Below are 15,052 nucleotides of genomic sequence, written 5' to 3' on the forward strand. Positions count from 1 at the left end.
GAAGCTACTTAATGGTGCCATACATAATTCAACAGTAATATATCAGTCTCTGCAATCAAACTAGGAAACAGATCCATTCAAATTCAGGCTCCATGTCATCAAAGGATTTATACATATATAACATACTAATAGAAGAGTAAAATTATAAACTAGTCTTATGTAAACTGAAGCGATAAAATCTGATACCTATAGACTGAAAATTACAAAAATTGAAAAATTTCACTTCAGAAGTTGAAGGGGTGGTTAAAAATACTGCTACACAATTAAGACCATTGAAAGATTCAAATTCACTCACTAAAAGTTTTTATTGAAAGTGCTCAGTGCCATGATTCCTAATCATATCATTCTATAACAACATTCAGTGAAAAATAATGAGACTACATAACCTTTTATTACAGGTCTAATACACTATTTGAACAGATCAACAGGCCAATCCCACTAACTGCAAATACATACCCCATTACAGTACAGTGAATATTATTACCAGCACTACTACCTCATACAAACAACGTGCTCATGGAGCAGCAGTGCTGCCAGTGTTACTGCTAAGAGGCAGATGGCTGTCTAGCCATGCTTCCAGAACAGGCAAATTCACATCACTCCACCGGGCTTCAGCACTCACTGTGCGGAGAGCCTGCTCCACAATTGATTCAGCAGTTCCAAATTCGCCCTGATGAGTCACATACAGTTCTGATACCTGGAACAGCAGCAGCAACAATCTCAGTGAACATTGCAATGAACTATGTACCATCAGGGTGATGGATGCTGGAGACAGTAAGAACCCCTGAAACGTTGGTAAAACTCTACCAGACTACATAGTGCTACAACCCAGAAGACAGCCAACTTCATAAATCTAATAAATGCTCTTAATTTTATATTTTTCCTCACTGTGATGAGAAATGTTTCATGAAAAATTACAAATATAGAAATGTAAACAGTGGACTGCCATTGCTTACCATGTTGTAACCTTCCAGTGTTTTGAACATCTCAGTTGCAGCATGCACCAGGTATTCCCACATATGAGACTTCCCTGTCAATCTGCAATGAAGACACATCCCAATGTTACTTTACATACACCACAGAAGAAAAATACATCTGGATAAGCAATTAAAGCAAACAGAAATGTATGACTACAAACAAAGATTTTTGCATTATCTTGGGTTCACATTTCCTGTCATAATTTTTTTTCATAAACTGTAATTTGTTTAGTGACTGCAGCAAAGTGAAGAAATAAATAATTGGATTTAAGACAGGTGAATTAACAAGACAGAAGTAAAAATTATACAAAGAATTTTATAATTTGTACTCCTCACCAAGCATTATTATAGTGATCAAATGAAAAAATATGTCAAGGAATGTATCAAGCATGACGTAAGAAAAGTAAATAAAATTTTAGCCAGCAAACTTGAAGGGAAGAAACCAGTATGGAGATTCTGGTGCAGATAGGGAAAGGAGATTAAACTGTATCTTGATGAAAAGGGTGTGAGGGTGTAGACTGAATGCACCTGGCTCAGGACAGGACCGAGCAGTGGGCTGCTGTGAACCTTCTAGTTTGATAAAAGGCAAGGAATTTCCTGATTGCATGAACAACTTTCACCTTAACAAGGACGCAGTTCCATGCAGTTGATGAGCACAAGGACTAAGGTAATTTAGCACTTGTGGTTCTGTTGAGAACAACTAAAACAGTGAGCAGAAATACTGAAATTAGTGGAAAGCTTAACAAAAGAACTCATGCAAAATGTATCTAGTACATCAGTCTGTAATAATGCTAAATTACAATCATGCTAGACAGAAGGCTAGCTGTGAAATGTGCTTAATTACATTTTATAATGCTATGCACTCAATCAGGTACACAATTTCCTGAAAGTGGGTCAACTCTTCAAGTATGAGTACCCCTGCCAGCCACTGCCTCCTGAGAATGACCTCTTTATTTGTACTTCTGTTCCTGAAATGTGTGGTCTGAACCACTTGTGATGTCAAGCACACTGCAAGATGACACTGTGCATACCTCATCAGTGTAACTGTGTCGGTGTATCAATATGACAGTTTCACAACCTGGGACATGTTTTGCATTAACCTCTTTTAACCATATTAGTGGACACATCCTGCCTTGCTAATGCAATGAAAGCTTCATAAGATCAGGCTACACAGTATAGAAAGACATACCTCTGCCTCAGTCCTTCCCAGTTCTCAGAAAGGAAATTGAAAAGTGTGGTGTAGCCAGCAGAACTACCTGTGAGCATGTTCAGAACCAGGCGCACATCTGAATCTGTGAAGTTGTCATTGCTTTCCAATAAAGTGATGTTCAGAATCCTGTGGGAAGAAATGTTTTCTGACACGGACTTCAGTAATTATTACTTATAAACATAAAATAACTAAACAGAAATACATGCCACCAGAGTAACATTCCACAAAGAAAATTTCAATATTCGCCAACATTTTGTAACTCAACCTTCAAACCTTTCTGGGATTATTTTTCTAAATTTACCTACCAAAGTTCTGATCAACTTGTAACACAAACCAATATCTTTCAGCTTTAATTTAGTTTTCTTTGCTCCTCACTGATCTGAGTGCCTTATATTTGACTCTTACACATAATAAAGAGTACAATTATTTTCTAAGGTTCAAGATTAAAAGATCGAAACATAAGTATCAGCTTATATAAAAGCACATAATGTGGTTTCCTAGCAGAGGAGGGAAAAATATACTGTATAAGTGTTCACCCTCATAAAGCAGTAAAAAAGTAAGAAATTACAGTATTTTGGAGAATATCAAACTGGTTGCATGAGAAGATGTAGCAGCAGAGAGAGGAGGCTGTTATGTAAATTTCTTTTTTAGAACAATACAGCTATTTATATTAACCTAAATTAATAAATGTAGAGAATTTAGAAGAAACGTGTTGCTTGAAGTTCCCAATCCCATTACAGCCAAAACTTCATATCTGCAGATGTTTTAAATAATATATAATATATTTTAAAAACATTGGAATCAGTATTTGATACATTTGGCAAGTATCACATGAAAATTCTGCTAGGAGATTTCAATGCAAAAATTGGGAGGGAGGATGTCTTCAAACCCACAATAGGCAGCGAGAGTCTCCATGCACTTAGTAATGATAATGGCATCAGAGCAGTGACCTTCGCTACGTCAAAAGATTTAATTGTAAAAAGTACAAAATTTCCACACCGTGATGTTCATAAATACACTTGGACTTCCCCAGATGGCAGAACACACAATCAAATAGATCATGTTTTAGTAGATAAGAGAAGGCAGACAAATGTAATTGATGTGAGATCATTCAGAGGAGCAGATTGCGACACTGATCATTATCTGGTGGTAGCAAAAGTGAGGGAGCGGCTTTCAGTAAGTAGACGAACTAAACAAAATTTTGACACAGAAAGATTTGATTTGAAAAAATTAAGTGAGGGAGAGGCAAAGGAACAATATCAAGTTGAAATTTCGAATAGGTTTCAAATTTTAGAGACAAATGAGGATAATGAAAGTGTGGACATCAACAGGGAGTGGGAAAATGTCAGAAACTGCATCAAAATTTCAGCAAAAGAGAAACTAGGATACTACAGGAGAAAGCAAAATAAACCGTGGTTTGATGAAGAATGTTCAAAATTAATAGATCGAAGGAAGCAAACAAAATTTCAATGGTTGCAGAACCCAAACAAAACAAATGCGGATAATCTATGTAACGTGAGACGTGAGGCTAGTAGAACCTTTAGGACTAAGAAAAGGGAATACCTGAAGGGCAAAATTGCTGAACTTGAGACAAATAATAAGGAAAAAAACATCAGAGACCTGTACAGAGGCATTAATAACTTTAAGAAAGGATATCAACCCCAGACTAATTTGGTAAAGGATGATAGTGGCAATTTGCTTGCAGATCCAATAAAAATTGTGAATAGGTGGAAAAATTTCTTTAGCGAGCTCTTAAATGTTCATGATACTGGTGATATTAGACAGATTAAAATGCATACAGCTGAACTGTTGGTGCCAGAACCTAGCTTAGATGAAGTGGAACTAGCCATTGGGAAGTTGAAAAGTTATAAATCTCCAGGAATTGATCAGATTCCGGCCGAATTAATTAAAGCAGGTGGCAAAGGGTTGCATATGAGGATCCATAAGCTTATTCAGTTAATTTGGGATAAGGAAGAGATGCCACATCAATGGAAGGAATCCATAATTATTCCTATTTATAAGAAGGGGGACAAGACTGAGTGTGGTAATTACCGAGGAATATCGCTGCTATCAACCTCATACAAAATTCTATCCAACATTCTTTTGGCAAGATTAACCCCATATGCGAATGAAACTATTGGGGATCATCAGTGTGGGTTCAGACGAAACAGATCAACGATTGATCAGATCTTTTGCATTCGTCAGATACTAGAGAAAAAATGGGAGTTCGGTGGGACTGTACATCAGTTATTTATAGATTTCAAAAAAGCCTATGACTCTGTGAAGAGAGAAGTGCTATATAATATTCTTATTGAATTTGGTATACCAAAGAAGCTAGTGGGTCTAATAAAAATGTGCTTAAATGAAACCTGCAGCAAAATTCGAGTAGGTAAATATGTATCTGAGACATTCCTCATCAAGAACGGTCTAAAACAAGGAGATGCTTTGTCTCCCTTGCTCTTTAACTTTGCGCTAGAATACGCCATCAGGAAGGTCCAAGGTAGGCAGGAGGGTTTGCAATTGAACGGGACACATCAGCTATTGGCATATGCTGATGATGTTAATTTATTGGGGGACGATATAAATACAATAAAGAGGAACGCAGAAGTTTTACTAGAGGCTGGTAGACAAGTGGGGCTGGAAGTAAATTCAGAAAAAACTAAGTACATGTTAGTATCTCGTCATCAGAAGACAGGCGGGCAAAATTATCTTAGGGTAGCTAATAAATCCTTTGAAAGGGTTACAAAGTTCAAATATTTGGGAACAACAATAACAAATCAAAATGATACTTGTGAGGAAGTTAGGAGGAGACTAAATTCCGGAAATGCTTGCTACTTCTCAGTCCAAAATATTTTGTCTTCCCGTCTGATTTCTAAGAACCTGAAAATTAAAGTATACAAAACAATAATCTTGCCTGTTGTTTTGTATGGGTGCGAAACATGGTCTCTCACTCAGAGGGAGGAACACAGATTGCAGGTGTTTGAGAATCGGGTGTTGAGGAGGATATTTGGGCCTAAGAGGGAAGACGATGGGGCGTGGAGAAAACTGCACAATGACGAGCTTAAAAATCTGTACTGCTCCCCCAGTATTGTGAGGGTGATTAAGTCGAGAAGAGTGAGATGGGCGGGACATGTAGCGCGCATGGATGGGACAAGAGGTGTGCACCGGGTACTGGTTGGGAAACCTGAAGGGAAGAGACCGCTGGGGAGACCTAGACGTAGATGGGAGGATAATCTCAGGCGGGATCTATGGGAGATAGGAGTTGAAGGAAACTGGATTTTGTTGGCCCAGGACAGGGTCCGGTGGAGGGCTTTGGTTAATTCGGTGATGAACCTTCGGGTTCGGTAAGCCATCTAGTTAGTTAGTTTATATTTTAAAAACTTAAAATGCAGCAGTGTGAGAATATAAGGTTAAAGGTCTAATTTGACAACCTTGAAAACATAGCTGCGCTGAATATATTGTTCTAACAGGTTACTGGTATGGTTATTTTATTAGCTTTGAAATAAGTATAAAATGAGCTCTGTACCTCAAGAATTTATGCTACTGTTTCTAAAATAACTTATGCCCAAAAAATGAGGTTTAGACAACTTCAGATGTCTGTTCTAAAAAATTCCAGTGGCAAGAAAGCAGTAACATTTAGCAGGACTACTGGGACTATAATCTGACAAAAATAATTCAATTTTGAGGGCATCAGGTTGTGACCTGTGTTGATTTGACATAGAATGACCCCAAGAAGAAAATGAAAATAAATAAATACAGAAAAACCCTCAAAATATGATAGCCAGTATTAAGACAACAAAACCCTGGTCTACCAAACATACAGTGAAAATAGAAAATGTTCTTCTTACAAGATTATCAATGAAGAATGTTATGTCTCATTTATTTCATTAACCTCAATGTAATGAAACAACTGAATTACCTCTCAACTTTCTCCTGCTGCCTTGGGCAACCTGCCAGTGTCTTAAGTAGGTAGTATCGCTCTGACCAGTTTCTACCAGCTGGAAAATGAATCAGTCTTTGTAGACCAAACTTCCATTCTTCCATTGTACCCCACTGGAACACTGTGCACATATATAGTTCTGGAACACTGAAACCACAAACAACATGTGACTGTCTCCTTTCTCTTATGCCAAGTATAAATTATAAAATTTTACACTGAGGAAAAGCCACAAAACTTAGTTAGCTATGAAGCAAATAATTCTGCAGAAGCACTTTATAATCTAAACCAGGGGTTTTCAATGCATGGCCTATGGATCAAAATTGTTGGCACGCAAGCCCATAACAGTTTTCTTTAAACCAGGCTCATATCAATAACAAACACAGTGCACTTTCTAACTTTCAAAGAAAATGCTAAATCTTTATATTTCAATGCAGAAAAATATGGTTAGTTCAAAATATTCCATGTAGTATATGGCTATCACTGGTGTGAGGGGCAAACATATGGCAACACCATCTGTTTGGTTGTAGAAAGTGCCATTATATAGAAAATAAGTTGTGGTCAGGACCTGCCTAAAAATGACTTACAGTCTGGTTATGGATGTGTTGTGACATCATGTGTGGTGTGTCCTCTAGTGAGAGCTTGGTGAACAATGAGACTACATAGAAGTTCAACAGAATGCATGCATCATGTATAGGTTTATGGTGTTTAGTTTATGGATAAATGCCTCAAGAGTTCTTAATGTGGTGGGCTGTCTGTCAAACAAGTGGACACAGTACACCAGTGAAATGTTTTGCCAGCTGATACATGGGTGAGGTGATACAGTGGTATATCTTTTCTTGTGGATCTTTGGCAGCCTGTATAGCCTTGGTAGCACCAAGGAATGTGGAATCAGCTTCTTTGCAACCTCTCCAGGGATATCTGACTTCTTTGCCTCTCTATCCTGATGGTCAGTTCCATTGTTAGTATCCTGTAGACAGAATCACTCAGAACAGATTTTATCTTGTTATTGTAGTCCTTGCTTGATAGCACAATGGCTGCAATGCCTTTGCCAAAGGGGAGAATTGGGATCTGCTGTTGTTTCATAGATTCAACACAGCATCTTAATTCAGTCTTGATGTATTCTTACTCATCTGCAGCTTGGCATGTCTTATGATATGGCTGGTCTCCTGTCATATATCTCTCCTGCTATATCCATTGGGAGATGTCAGATAGATTGTTCTACTCTGCTGATGACTTCCTTCAAGATGGATCTGGTGTTTGTAGTTAGGGCAAAATCTAGGCCTTTGCTGAAGACAGTGATGGTTGCTGGATCAAGGGCCTTGTCGGAAGCAGTGGATGCTTGAGTGAGGTGTGCCTGGGCCATATCCCAATTGTATAGTCTGAGAGTTAGGGTCAGAGACAGATGCACATGAACAGTTCCTTGGAACTCTCACCTAGTGTGACATATTCTTTCAAGCAGTAGTGCCAAAGCTAGTTCACTGGAGAATTCTTCTTGAGTCAGCCTTATTGACATGATGTTTTGGTTTCATGCAGGCAGAAACAACATGCTAGTCTCTGCAACTGAGCATCAAGGCCAGTGAGCTAAGCAGTCTTGCCTTCTTTTTCTGAAGAGTCTCCAGTCATTGAATAATATGATGCATGACGTGTGATCTATAGCAGTCGCAGCTACTAAATTCAATGAAGTCTTCTCAGGGAATCAGCAGCATCAGATTATGACAGAAAACTGATGCTTTGAGAACCATCTCAGTCCTCATCATCAGGGATGCGATGGCTGCGGAGCCCAGGAAGTCGCATACACATATACACTCTGTCTAGGCTGCTTGCTGCCAGACTGGGTGGCAGATGGGGCTAGTGAGTGGAGTCACGTGCTGAGCTCTGCTTGACCTTGCTTTCCCATTGGTGCATCTCTAGACCATTTGAGTAGATTGATTACTGGGTGTCACGTGTGACAGAGAGAATGCTTTGTCTCTGCTATAGTTGCTGGAACACAGCCGGATCTCGATGGCTTCGCCCACAAGGCAACCCATGTATCTAGATGGCTTCCACAGTATGGAGATACCACTTAAATCCCTGATGAGGACCAAGACACTTCATGTAATGTCTGTTTTATGCAAATATTTGACACATGTAACTACCTGAGAAGACTTCACTCAATTCAAGGAATTGCCAGACATCTTGGTACATATTAAAACTCACATAACTACTTGTGAATGCTCGTTCTAAATGTAATAAAAGTTATAAGAATGCTGGAAGCAACACAGCTCAAACAGAAGAACATAGGAACTCATAAAAAAGAAGTTCTGATCACCAACCTGTCAAAGTACGGCACTGATCTAAGTCAGCAGACAATGGGAGCAACGAGATCACAGCTTTGGAATTCTTGCCAGAAGATATGGGTGTACATTAAGTAACAAAGGTAACAGAACGTCTTGACAAGGACTGTATACTAACAGAATAATGTAAACAATAAAAATTTGAAGAAAATGTTTACCAAGAAATCTGGAGGCAAATTTGTCCAATAAATGAATAATAGGCATTGCACAATGTGAAAATCCACTTATGAAATGCTAGAACAATTGCTTGAACTCAAAGAATTCTTCACCAACTTAGTATCATCTTTAATTATTGCATTTCATGAACCAGTTCAAACTTGTTACCAAACTCTTCACTTAAAGTGCTAAATCAGAACAGAACCACAGCACTTTATCACTTACCAAACAAAAACTAAACCTAAATCAAATGTTTATTTCAACCAGTTAAAAGCCTTGGCTCCAAATCACACTAATAATTAGAATCTTACACATTTCCAGCATTGGGGTCTTCATTCTGCATCCACACTGAGTATGTTTCTCTAGCATCTGTCACACATGGCTGGTGGCCAAGTTGACACAAGCAGAAACGAGCAAGTGACCGCAATTTTGTCTTCTTACTGCATTCATCTGTTTGAGGAGCTCCCAGAGATTCTGTGAGTCTTGTCAGTATTAAACGAGCATACTCCTATAACAAATTCCATTTATTTTAATAACACCATAATTTATGGTTAAGCACTGCTCCATGAAGGCATGAATGGGTGTGGCTATAAACCTTCATGTATTCTTAATCATATGTTGAGATTTGAATCTGAGTTACCTAACCTGTAGCCACTCACTTTACAGACTGAGCTATCAGGACTTCTAATAAATCAATTAACACACAGAATGAAACACAATCTTGTGCATTTGTTTATCATCAACATCATGGCACAATGGTCACAGGTCGTGACTTGTATCATATCTCAGTCCAAAACTTGCTACAGTGATCAAGAATCTGTGGTGATATCTGAGGTTCTTATAACAATGTCCATGAAGATGGTTGTCTTTGGGATGTAGCACCATGTAGTCTCACAGACACTGGCTGACTTTCATAGGAGTTTATCGCCCCAATCATCTGAGTTGTACACTCCAGAAGACAACTACCTTCACATTTTTTTCCTCATTCTGAAGCACAGGACATTAATAAGCCATGAAACAAACAATTGTACAAGTATTATGTGAATGTATGTGGCAGATACTGCAAAGCAGGGTGATTTGTGCACAGTTTAAAAATACTACATCAATTGTAGGGGTCAATTATCACTAGAGATGAGAAGATGATCACAAGTAGTGAATTAGGAAGAACCTATTTCAAAGTACCATCCTGATCTTCTACCTGGAACAAACAAGTAATGTCATAGTCAGGACAATCAGCCTCCAGCCCAGACTGAAACTGGATGCAAGTGAGACACATTACTGTCTTACTACATTGCTTGTTAACATCATACATCAGGCAGACTTAAGTATTACAAAGATCTTTAGAAACTACTAACCTCAAACTTAAGACCAGCATCAGTACCACTGATGCACCTTCCAAGATGGTCGATCATTGTAAACATGACTTCCCAGACAGACAGATCTGTCTCTTGCTCCAGGATCAGAGTCATGTTGAGAGCAGTTGCCATGTCCAATTCTCCTCCATATGCCAGGTTCCAGGCATCGTGCAACAGCTTCGCTCTTGTTGCAGAGGAGATCTGTGGCCCAGAGCCAAGCAGGTAGTCTAAGAGAAGGGCCCAGTTTTGCTGGTCATAGTTCACCATGAACATACCTGTAACGAAACAATAAATTTAGCTCAGTTCAGATTATTGCCTCCAGTTTAACATACAAAATTTTGTGTTCTATCCATAAAGTAGACAAGATGAATGCATATAGGTCAGATCATGTCTGTCTGTCTGTCTGCAATTTTAAACCCAAAAATCATTGGACAGAGTTGATAAAATCTGGTATGGGCATTATGCCATAGTACACTACCCCCAATTCATATATGTTAATCATTAAAGCTGCCTCCCGCTTCCTTGGAACCCTTCATTGTTTCCATAAATTACTGAAGAAATGGAACAGGAGTTTCTTACTTTCTTTGACAAAGTATTTCCCAATTCCATGGGCATGCCATCAAATCCTACACTTTTCCTGTTCCTACTGTTTTAACAGCTTCTTCCATTTCATTATATGATACAGCCTGCTCCTCTTTCTCTGACCTAGTGTTAAGTCCAAATTATCCTTGTATAAAAGATCCTTGCAATGTTTCGTCCATTTCTCTGCCAATATAAAATTGATTCAGGTGTTATCATTATCTTCAGAGGCCAGTTTTTCAAATATTTTGAAGCTCATTTGCTGTGATCCAGTCATATCATGTTCTATTCTCTTGATAAAGACTTCCCGGCTTTCATGATTCATTTTTATACACTGTAATCCTGCTTTTAATAATATTAAACAGTTCAATAAGAAATAAAGAAAAAAACAAACAAACTTGGGTTAATAAGAAAATGCTGGTAAAATTCTATCAACAAATTTATATTTTTAAGAAATTTCAAGTGATGGATCGCATTAGACAAAATTGAAATGATCTAGGGAACAAACTTCATGCAGGACATAGAAGAATAGAAGTTTATAGAGACATAAATTTGAAGTTCATTTAATTCATTACAAACCAAAACCACACAGAGGTCAAGTGAGGCCATTCAAAATACGGCTATGGAGTTGAAACAGGTTTGATCTTAAGCTGTTCAGGGCAGAAAAAATGCTGAAATAAAGAAATGCCCAGACATCTCACAATATATAAAGCTGCTGCATGCATGGACAACTCACCTATCTCGTCTGGATTGACGATGATGAAGTAGTCGGGCCCGGGCAGGTTGACGATGTTTGTGTGTCTCTCCTCTTTCATCCACATGACTGTATCATGAACAGCACTGGGATCCAGGTTGTCATATGTTACATATATCAAAGGAACCCACCACAGCAGAGAGTCTTGCTCATACACGTCATGAGAATGCTCTTTTAAGAATACATGCTGCAACATTACACCATTAGTAGAACTACAGATACGGGCTTCTACAACCAGCCAGTCCAGTGTTGAATGAAGTAATGGGTGACACATGGACCAGGAAGCTGTGAAATAGGCAGAGAGCTGACAGTTAAAGGGGTCCAAGGCAAAGAAAGGGGTGGAACTACACAGAAGAATGATGCGCGCACCTGACCAAATGCATTTGTGAAGGCTACAACTGCAAGTTGGTGACATTTTCCCTAGATTCTCATGCACACAACACATTATAGCATCTGTTAGAATATATGATTTGAGAAAACTGATGCCTAATTTGAACATCATGGGTATTACAGTGGAGTGAAACTGTTAAGCAGAATAATGTGATCAAACTGGCCATTCAGTAGTTCCAGAAGTACAAAACCTCCCTTTCACGAATTCACCTCATGCACAGAGCATGAAATAAATAGAGTTATTATAACACTTGTGAGAAAATTTATTTTACATCAAACTAATTAGACCAGCATAAATGAATGGTCATTATAGACTGTCTGTACTGACTGACTCCGTGATGCATTAAGATGTGTAAGTAGTTAATAGATAATAAATTGATCAAAAAATTCCTTTTCACTATGCAACCCTCTTTATCATCGTCATCAGAAATAGCAGCACTATATCCTGCCACTGAACCCTGCTCTAAGTCCATTCACTTCACCACAACCTACTTACTAAAGAGTGTTTTTAATATCATCCTTTTATATATATATGGCTTTGCAGTGTAAAGTTTGTATGAATTACTTCTTACTTCCCCCATGTGTGTTTTTATCCTATCAAAATCATGCTAAGTCTTGGTTTATTTAATTTCTTCAGTTACTCAAGATTAAACAGAAGCAAATAATGATGAACTGGAAGGAAGTGGCCATGGCATTGTCCTGGCAACTGCCTGAACAGACTATCAAATCACAAAAAGCCTCTGGTATTTGGCTGAATCTGGGTCCTTCCAGACACAAAGCCAGATTAAAATGTCCAGTTTGTACTGACATCTTTAATGTAACACTAAAGCACCTACCTGCTCTACATGGGCCGAGTTATCATCATAGTCTCTTGTCACAGTTACCACTGGAAAACGATCTTTTGTAATCCAAGACTTTGCAATTTGTTGCACTGTGATTGGTTCCTCTAGGGTCATATCTTCTCTTGCTTGACTGGTTAGTGCTCTCCAAACTTCGTCTTCATTATATGTTTTGAACTTCCTGCAGATCAGATACAGAAATCAATTTGAAGATGGTTGTCTTCTGTGTTGTAGTGTCATGAGTATGGTAGAAGTTTACTACATTTTCAGAAGTCCTTGCTGCCTCTGTCATAAGGGTGATAATCAGCCTTCTTCATCCTCACCACCATGAGACCCTCAAATCCTACATATTCTACCAGACTACATGGTGCTACAACCCAGAAGACAGCCATTTTAATATATATTTATTTTCACAGTCTATACACAAACGTTGTAATTAAATGATGTAGTTAAAATTATATAATATTAAAACATTATGTAGTATAAAATATTATATTTTGGCGCTTTTTATCGTAAATACGATTTTACATTATTTAGCGCATTTTTACGACATGTTTCGATGGATAAGACCTCATCTTCAGGTTTATATCAATTTTATAATATTACAGATTATCCTCACCAGCTATCAGACGTAAGTCACTCCGCACAACACATCTTGAAAATAAACGTCTGACTACAAACAAACAACTCATCATGAAAATAGAAAATCTACAAACAAACCACAGATCAATATAATACATTGCATAAAAATATCTAATAATTTTAAAATATTATAAAATTGATATAAACCTGAAGATGAGGTCTTATCCATCGAAACATGTCGTAAAAATGCGCTAAATAATGTAAAATCGTATTTACGATAAAAAGCGCCAAAATATAATATTTTATACTACATAATGTTTTAATATTATATAATTTTAACAACATCATTTAATTACAACGTTTGTGTATAGACTGTGAAAATAAATATATATTTAATCAACACAAACATGACGCATTTAAGCTACAAAAAGCCATTTTAATATTAACCACCATGTACACTTAGTGAATTTCTGAAGTCATCTATAGTTTCGGACATCGTTAAATCAACATGTGACAAAAAGAGTCTGATTTTAATTTATTCTTAGCTTTAGCTATGGAATGAGCTGTACTCATAGTAACATGTCAGCCACATTGATTCACAGTGCAGTATGTCAAAGACCGAAATTCAGGACACAGATTTTTGATCAGACTTCATAAGTCTGATAATACAGATCACAACTTCAGACCTCAGATTGTGAGTGAATGTGACCAGAGGAAGCAGAACATTTGCCAATCAAATGTAAACTTTAGTGGTATCAAACAAGCAATGTTGGCTCAATACAGAATTGTCTCTTCTGAATGATTTAATTTTTGATATTTCCTGACAATTCATGAGTAAATTTGCCTTTCTATCATCAGTCTTAGTACTGCCCTTGCCTGTGTTTTCATGGTGTACAGAAGAGAATACATTTTTATTGAACAAAATGGTAAAAACTGTGTTCTAAATAGTATTCAGTTATCAAAAGAATCTGCATATTTTAATGAGACTACAAAAGACAAAGGAAGAATCTAAACATCACTGAATACATATGAAACTGAAATGAATACTATGACATCATGTTATAAGTAAAGAGCAAGAACAACACATACTTCTCCTGAAGGAATTTTCTTAGTCCATCTCTGAATGTGACTTCTGTAAGAGTGTAGTTCAGCATTCGGAGCAGCCACTGAACTGAAAACAAACACAATATTATGAGTGTTATGTGTCTAATGGTAAAACTGACTCAGTAACAGGTCTCAGATCCATACTGTACTCAGACTTCAAAGACCTTGCAGTCTCCATTATCAAGAAAAGTCAGAATAGAAAATGTATTATTTTACTTAAAAGAAAAAGATTCTTTTAACATTAAAAAATTCAAAAATAAAAAAGGTGAAAGGGAAATCTAAATATAATTAGTTAAATTTTGTATCTTTAATTCAAGCCTTTAATTTGTAATTCATGGCAGAACAAGACTTTTGGACATAATCATAGCCAATCTATTTGATTCTGGATGATGCAAAGAGATTCATATTAAATCAATTTTTTTTATGCATTTTCATTATAAGCCTATGACTATGTACTTACTTATTCTGTTCAGCCAAGCCCTTCCTGAGAAGCCAACAGTTGCTCAGCCACTCAAGAAGTTCACAACATTTTTTGGAACCCAAAGGTACATTACCGTGTTCACAAGAGCCCGCCTCTGGTCCCTATTCTGAGCCAGTCCATAACAACCCATCCTACTTCTCTAACATCTATTTTAGTATTATCTTCTCACCTACACCTAGGTTTTCCCAGTGGTCTCATTCCTTCTGGTTTGCCTACCAAAACCATTTGTGCATTCCTCTTCTCTCCCATGCGGGCTACATGCCCTGCCCATCGCACCCTCCTTGACTTGATCTGTCTAATTATATTTGGTGATGAGTACAACTTATGAAGCCCTCATTAAGCAACTTTCCCC

General features: G+C 37.6%; 1 protein-coding gene across 3 annotated transcripts in view; it reads right to left on the reverse strand.

Annotated features, from left to right (window-relative positions):
- LOC110838871 (aminopeptidase N) overlaps positions 1 to 15,052 on the reverse strand; it is a 46,133-nt gene that overhangs the window by 2,830 nt on the left and 28,251 nt on the right. For 2 of the 3 annotated variants that reach the window (XM_022082500.2, XM_087348855.1), the window contains 9 exons: positions 14,205 to 14,286; positions 12,531 to 12,714; positions 11,287 to 11,491; positions 9,972 to 10,246; positions 8,928 to 9,124; positions 6,107 to 6,274; positions 2,167 to 2,313; positions 957 to 1,038; positions 287 to 697 (listed from right to left, as the gene is read on the reverse strand). In XM_022082500.2, the coding sequence (XP_021938192.1) occupies positions 515 to 697; positions 957 to 1,038; positions 2,167 to 2,313; positions 6,107 to 6,274; positions 8,928 to 9,124; positions 9,972 to 10,246; positions 11,287 to 11,491; positions 12,531 to 12,714; positions 14,205 to 14,286 (1,523 nt within the window). In that variant the 3' untranslated portion in view covers positions 287 to 514. Of the gene's footprint in view, positions 1 to 286; positions 698 to 956; positions 1,039 to 2,166; positions 2,314 to 6,106; positions 6,275 to 8,927; positions 9,125 to 9,971; positions 10,247 to 11,286; positions 11,492 to 12,530; positions 12,715 to 14,204; positions 14,287 to 15,052 lie in introns of those variants that run through there. The other variant, XM_087348854.1, reaches the window with a different exon arrangement.

The sequence above is a fragment of the Zootermopsis nevadensis genome, unplaced genomic scaffold (assembly GCF_977971745.1).
Source record: "Zootermopsis nevadensis isolate Lab colony 2312 unplaced genomic scaffold, Znev_1.0 Znev_ptg000013l, whole genome shotgun sequence".
In the NCBI taxonomy this organism is placed as follows: domain Eukaryota; kingdom Metazoa; phylum Arthropoda; class Insecta; order Blattodea; family Termopsidae; genus Zootermopsis; species Zootermopsis nevadensis.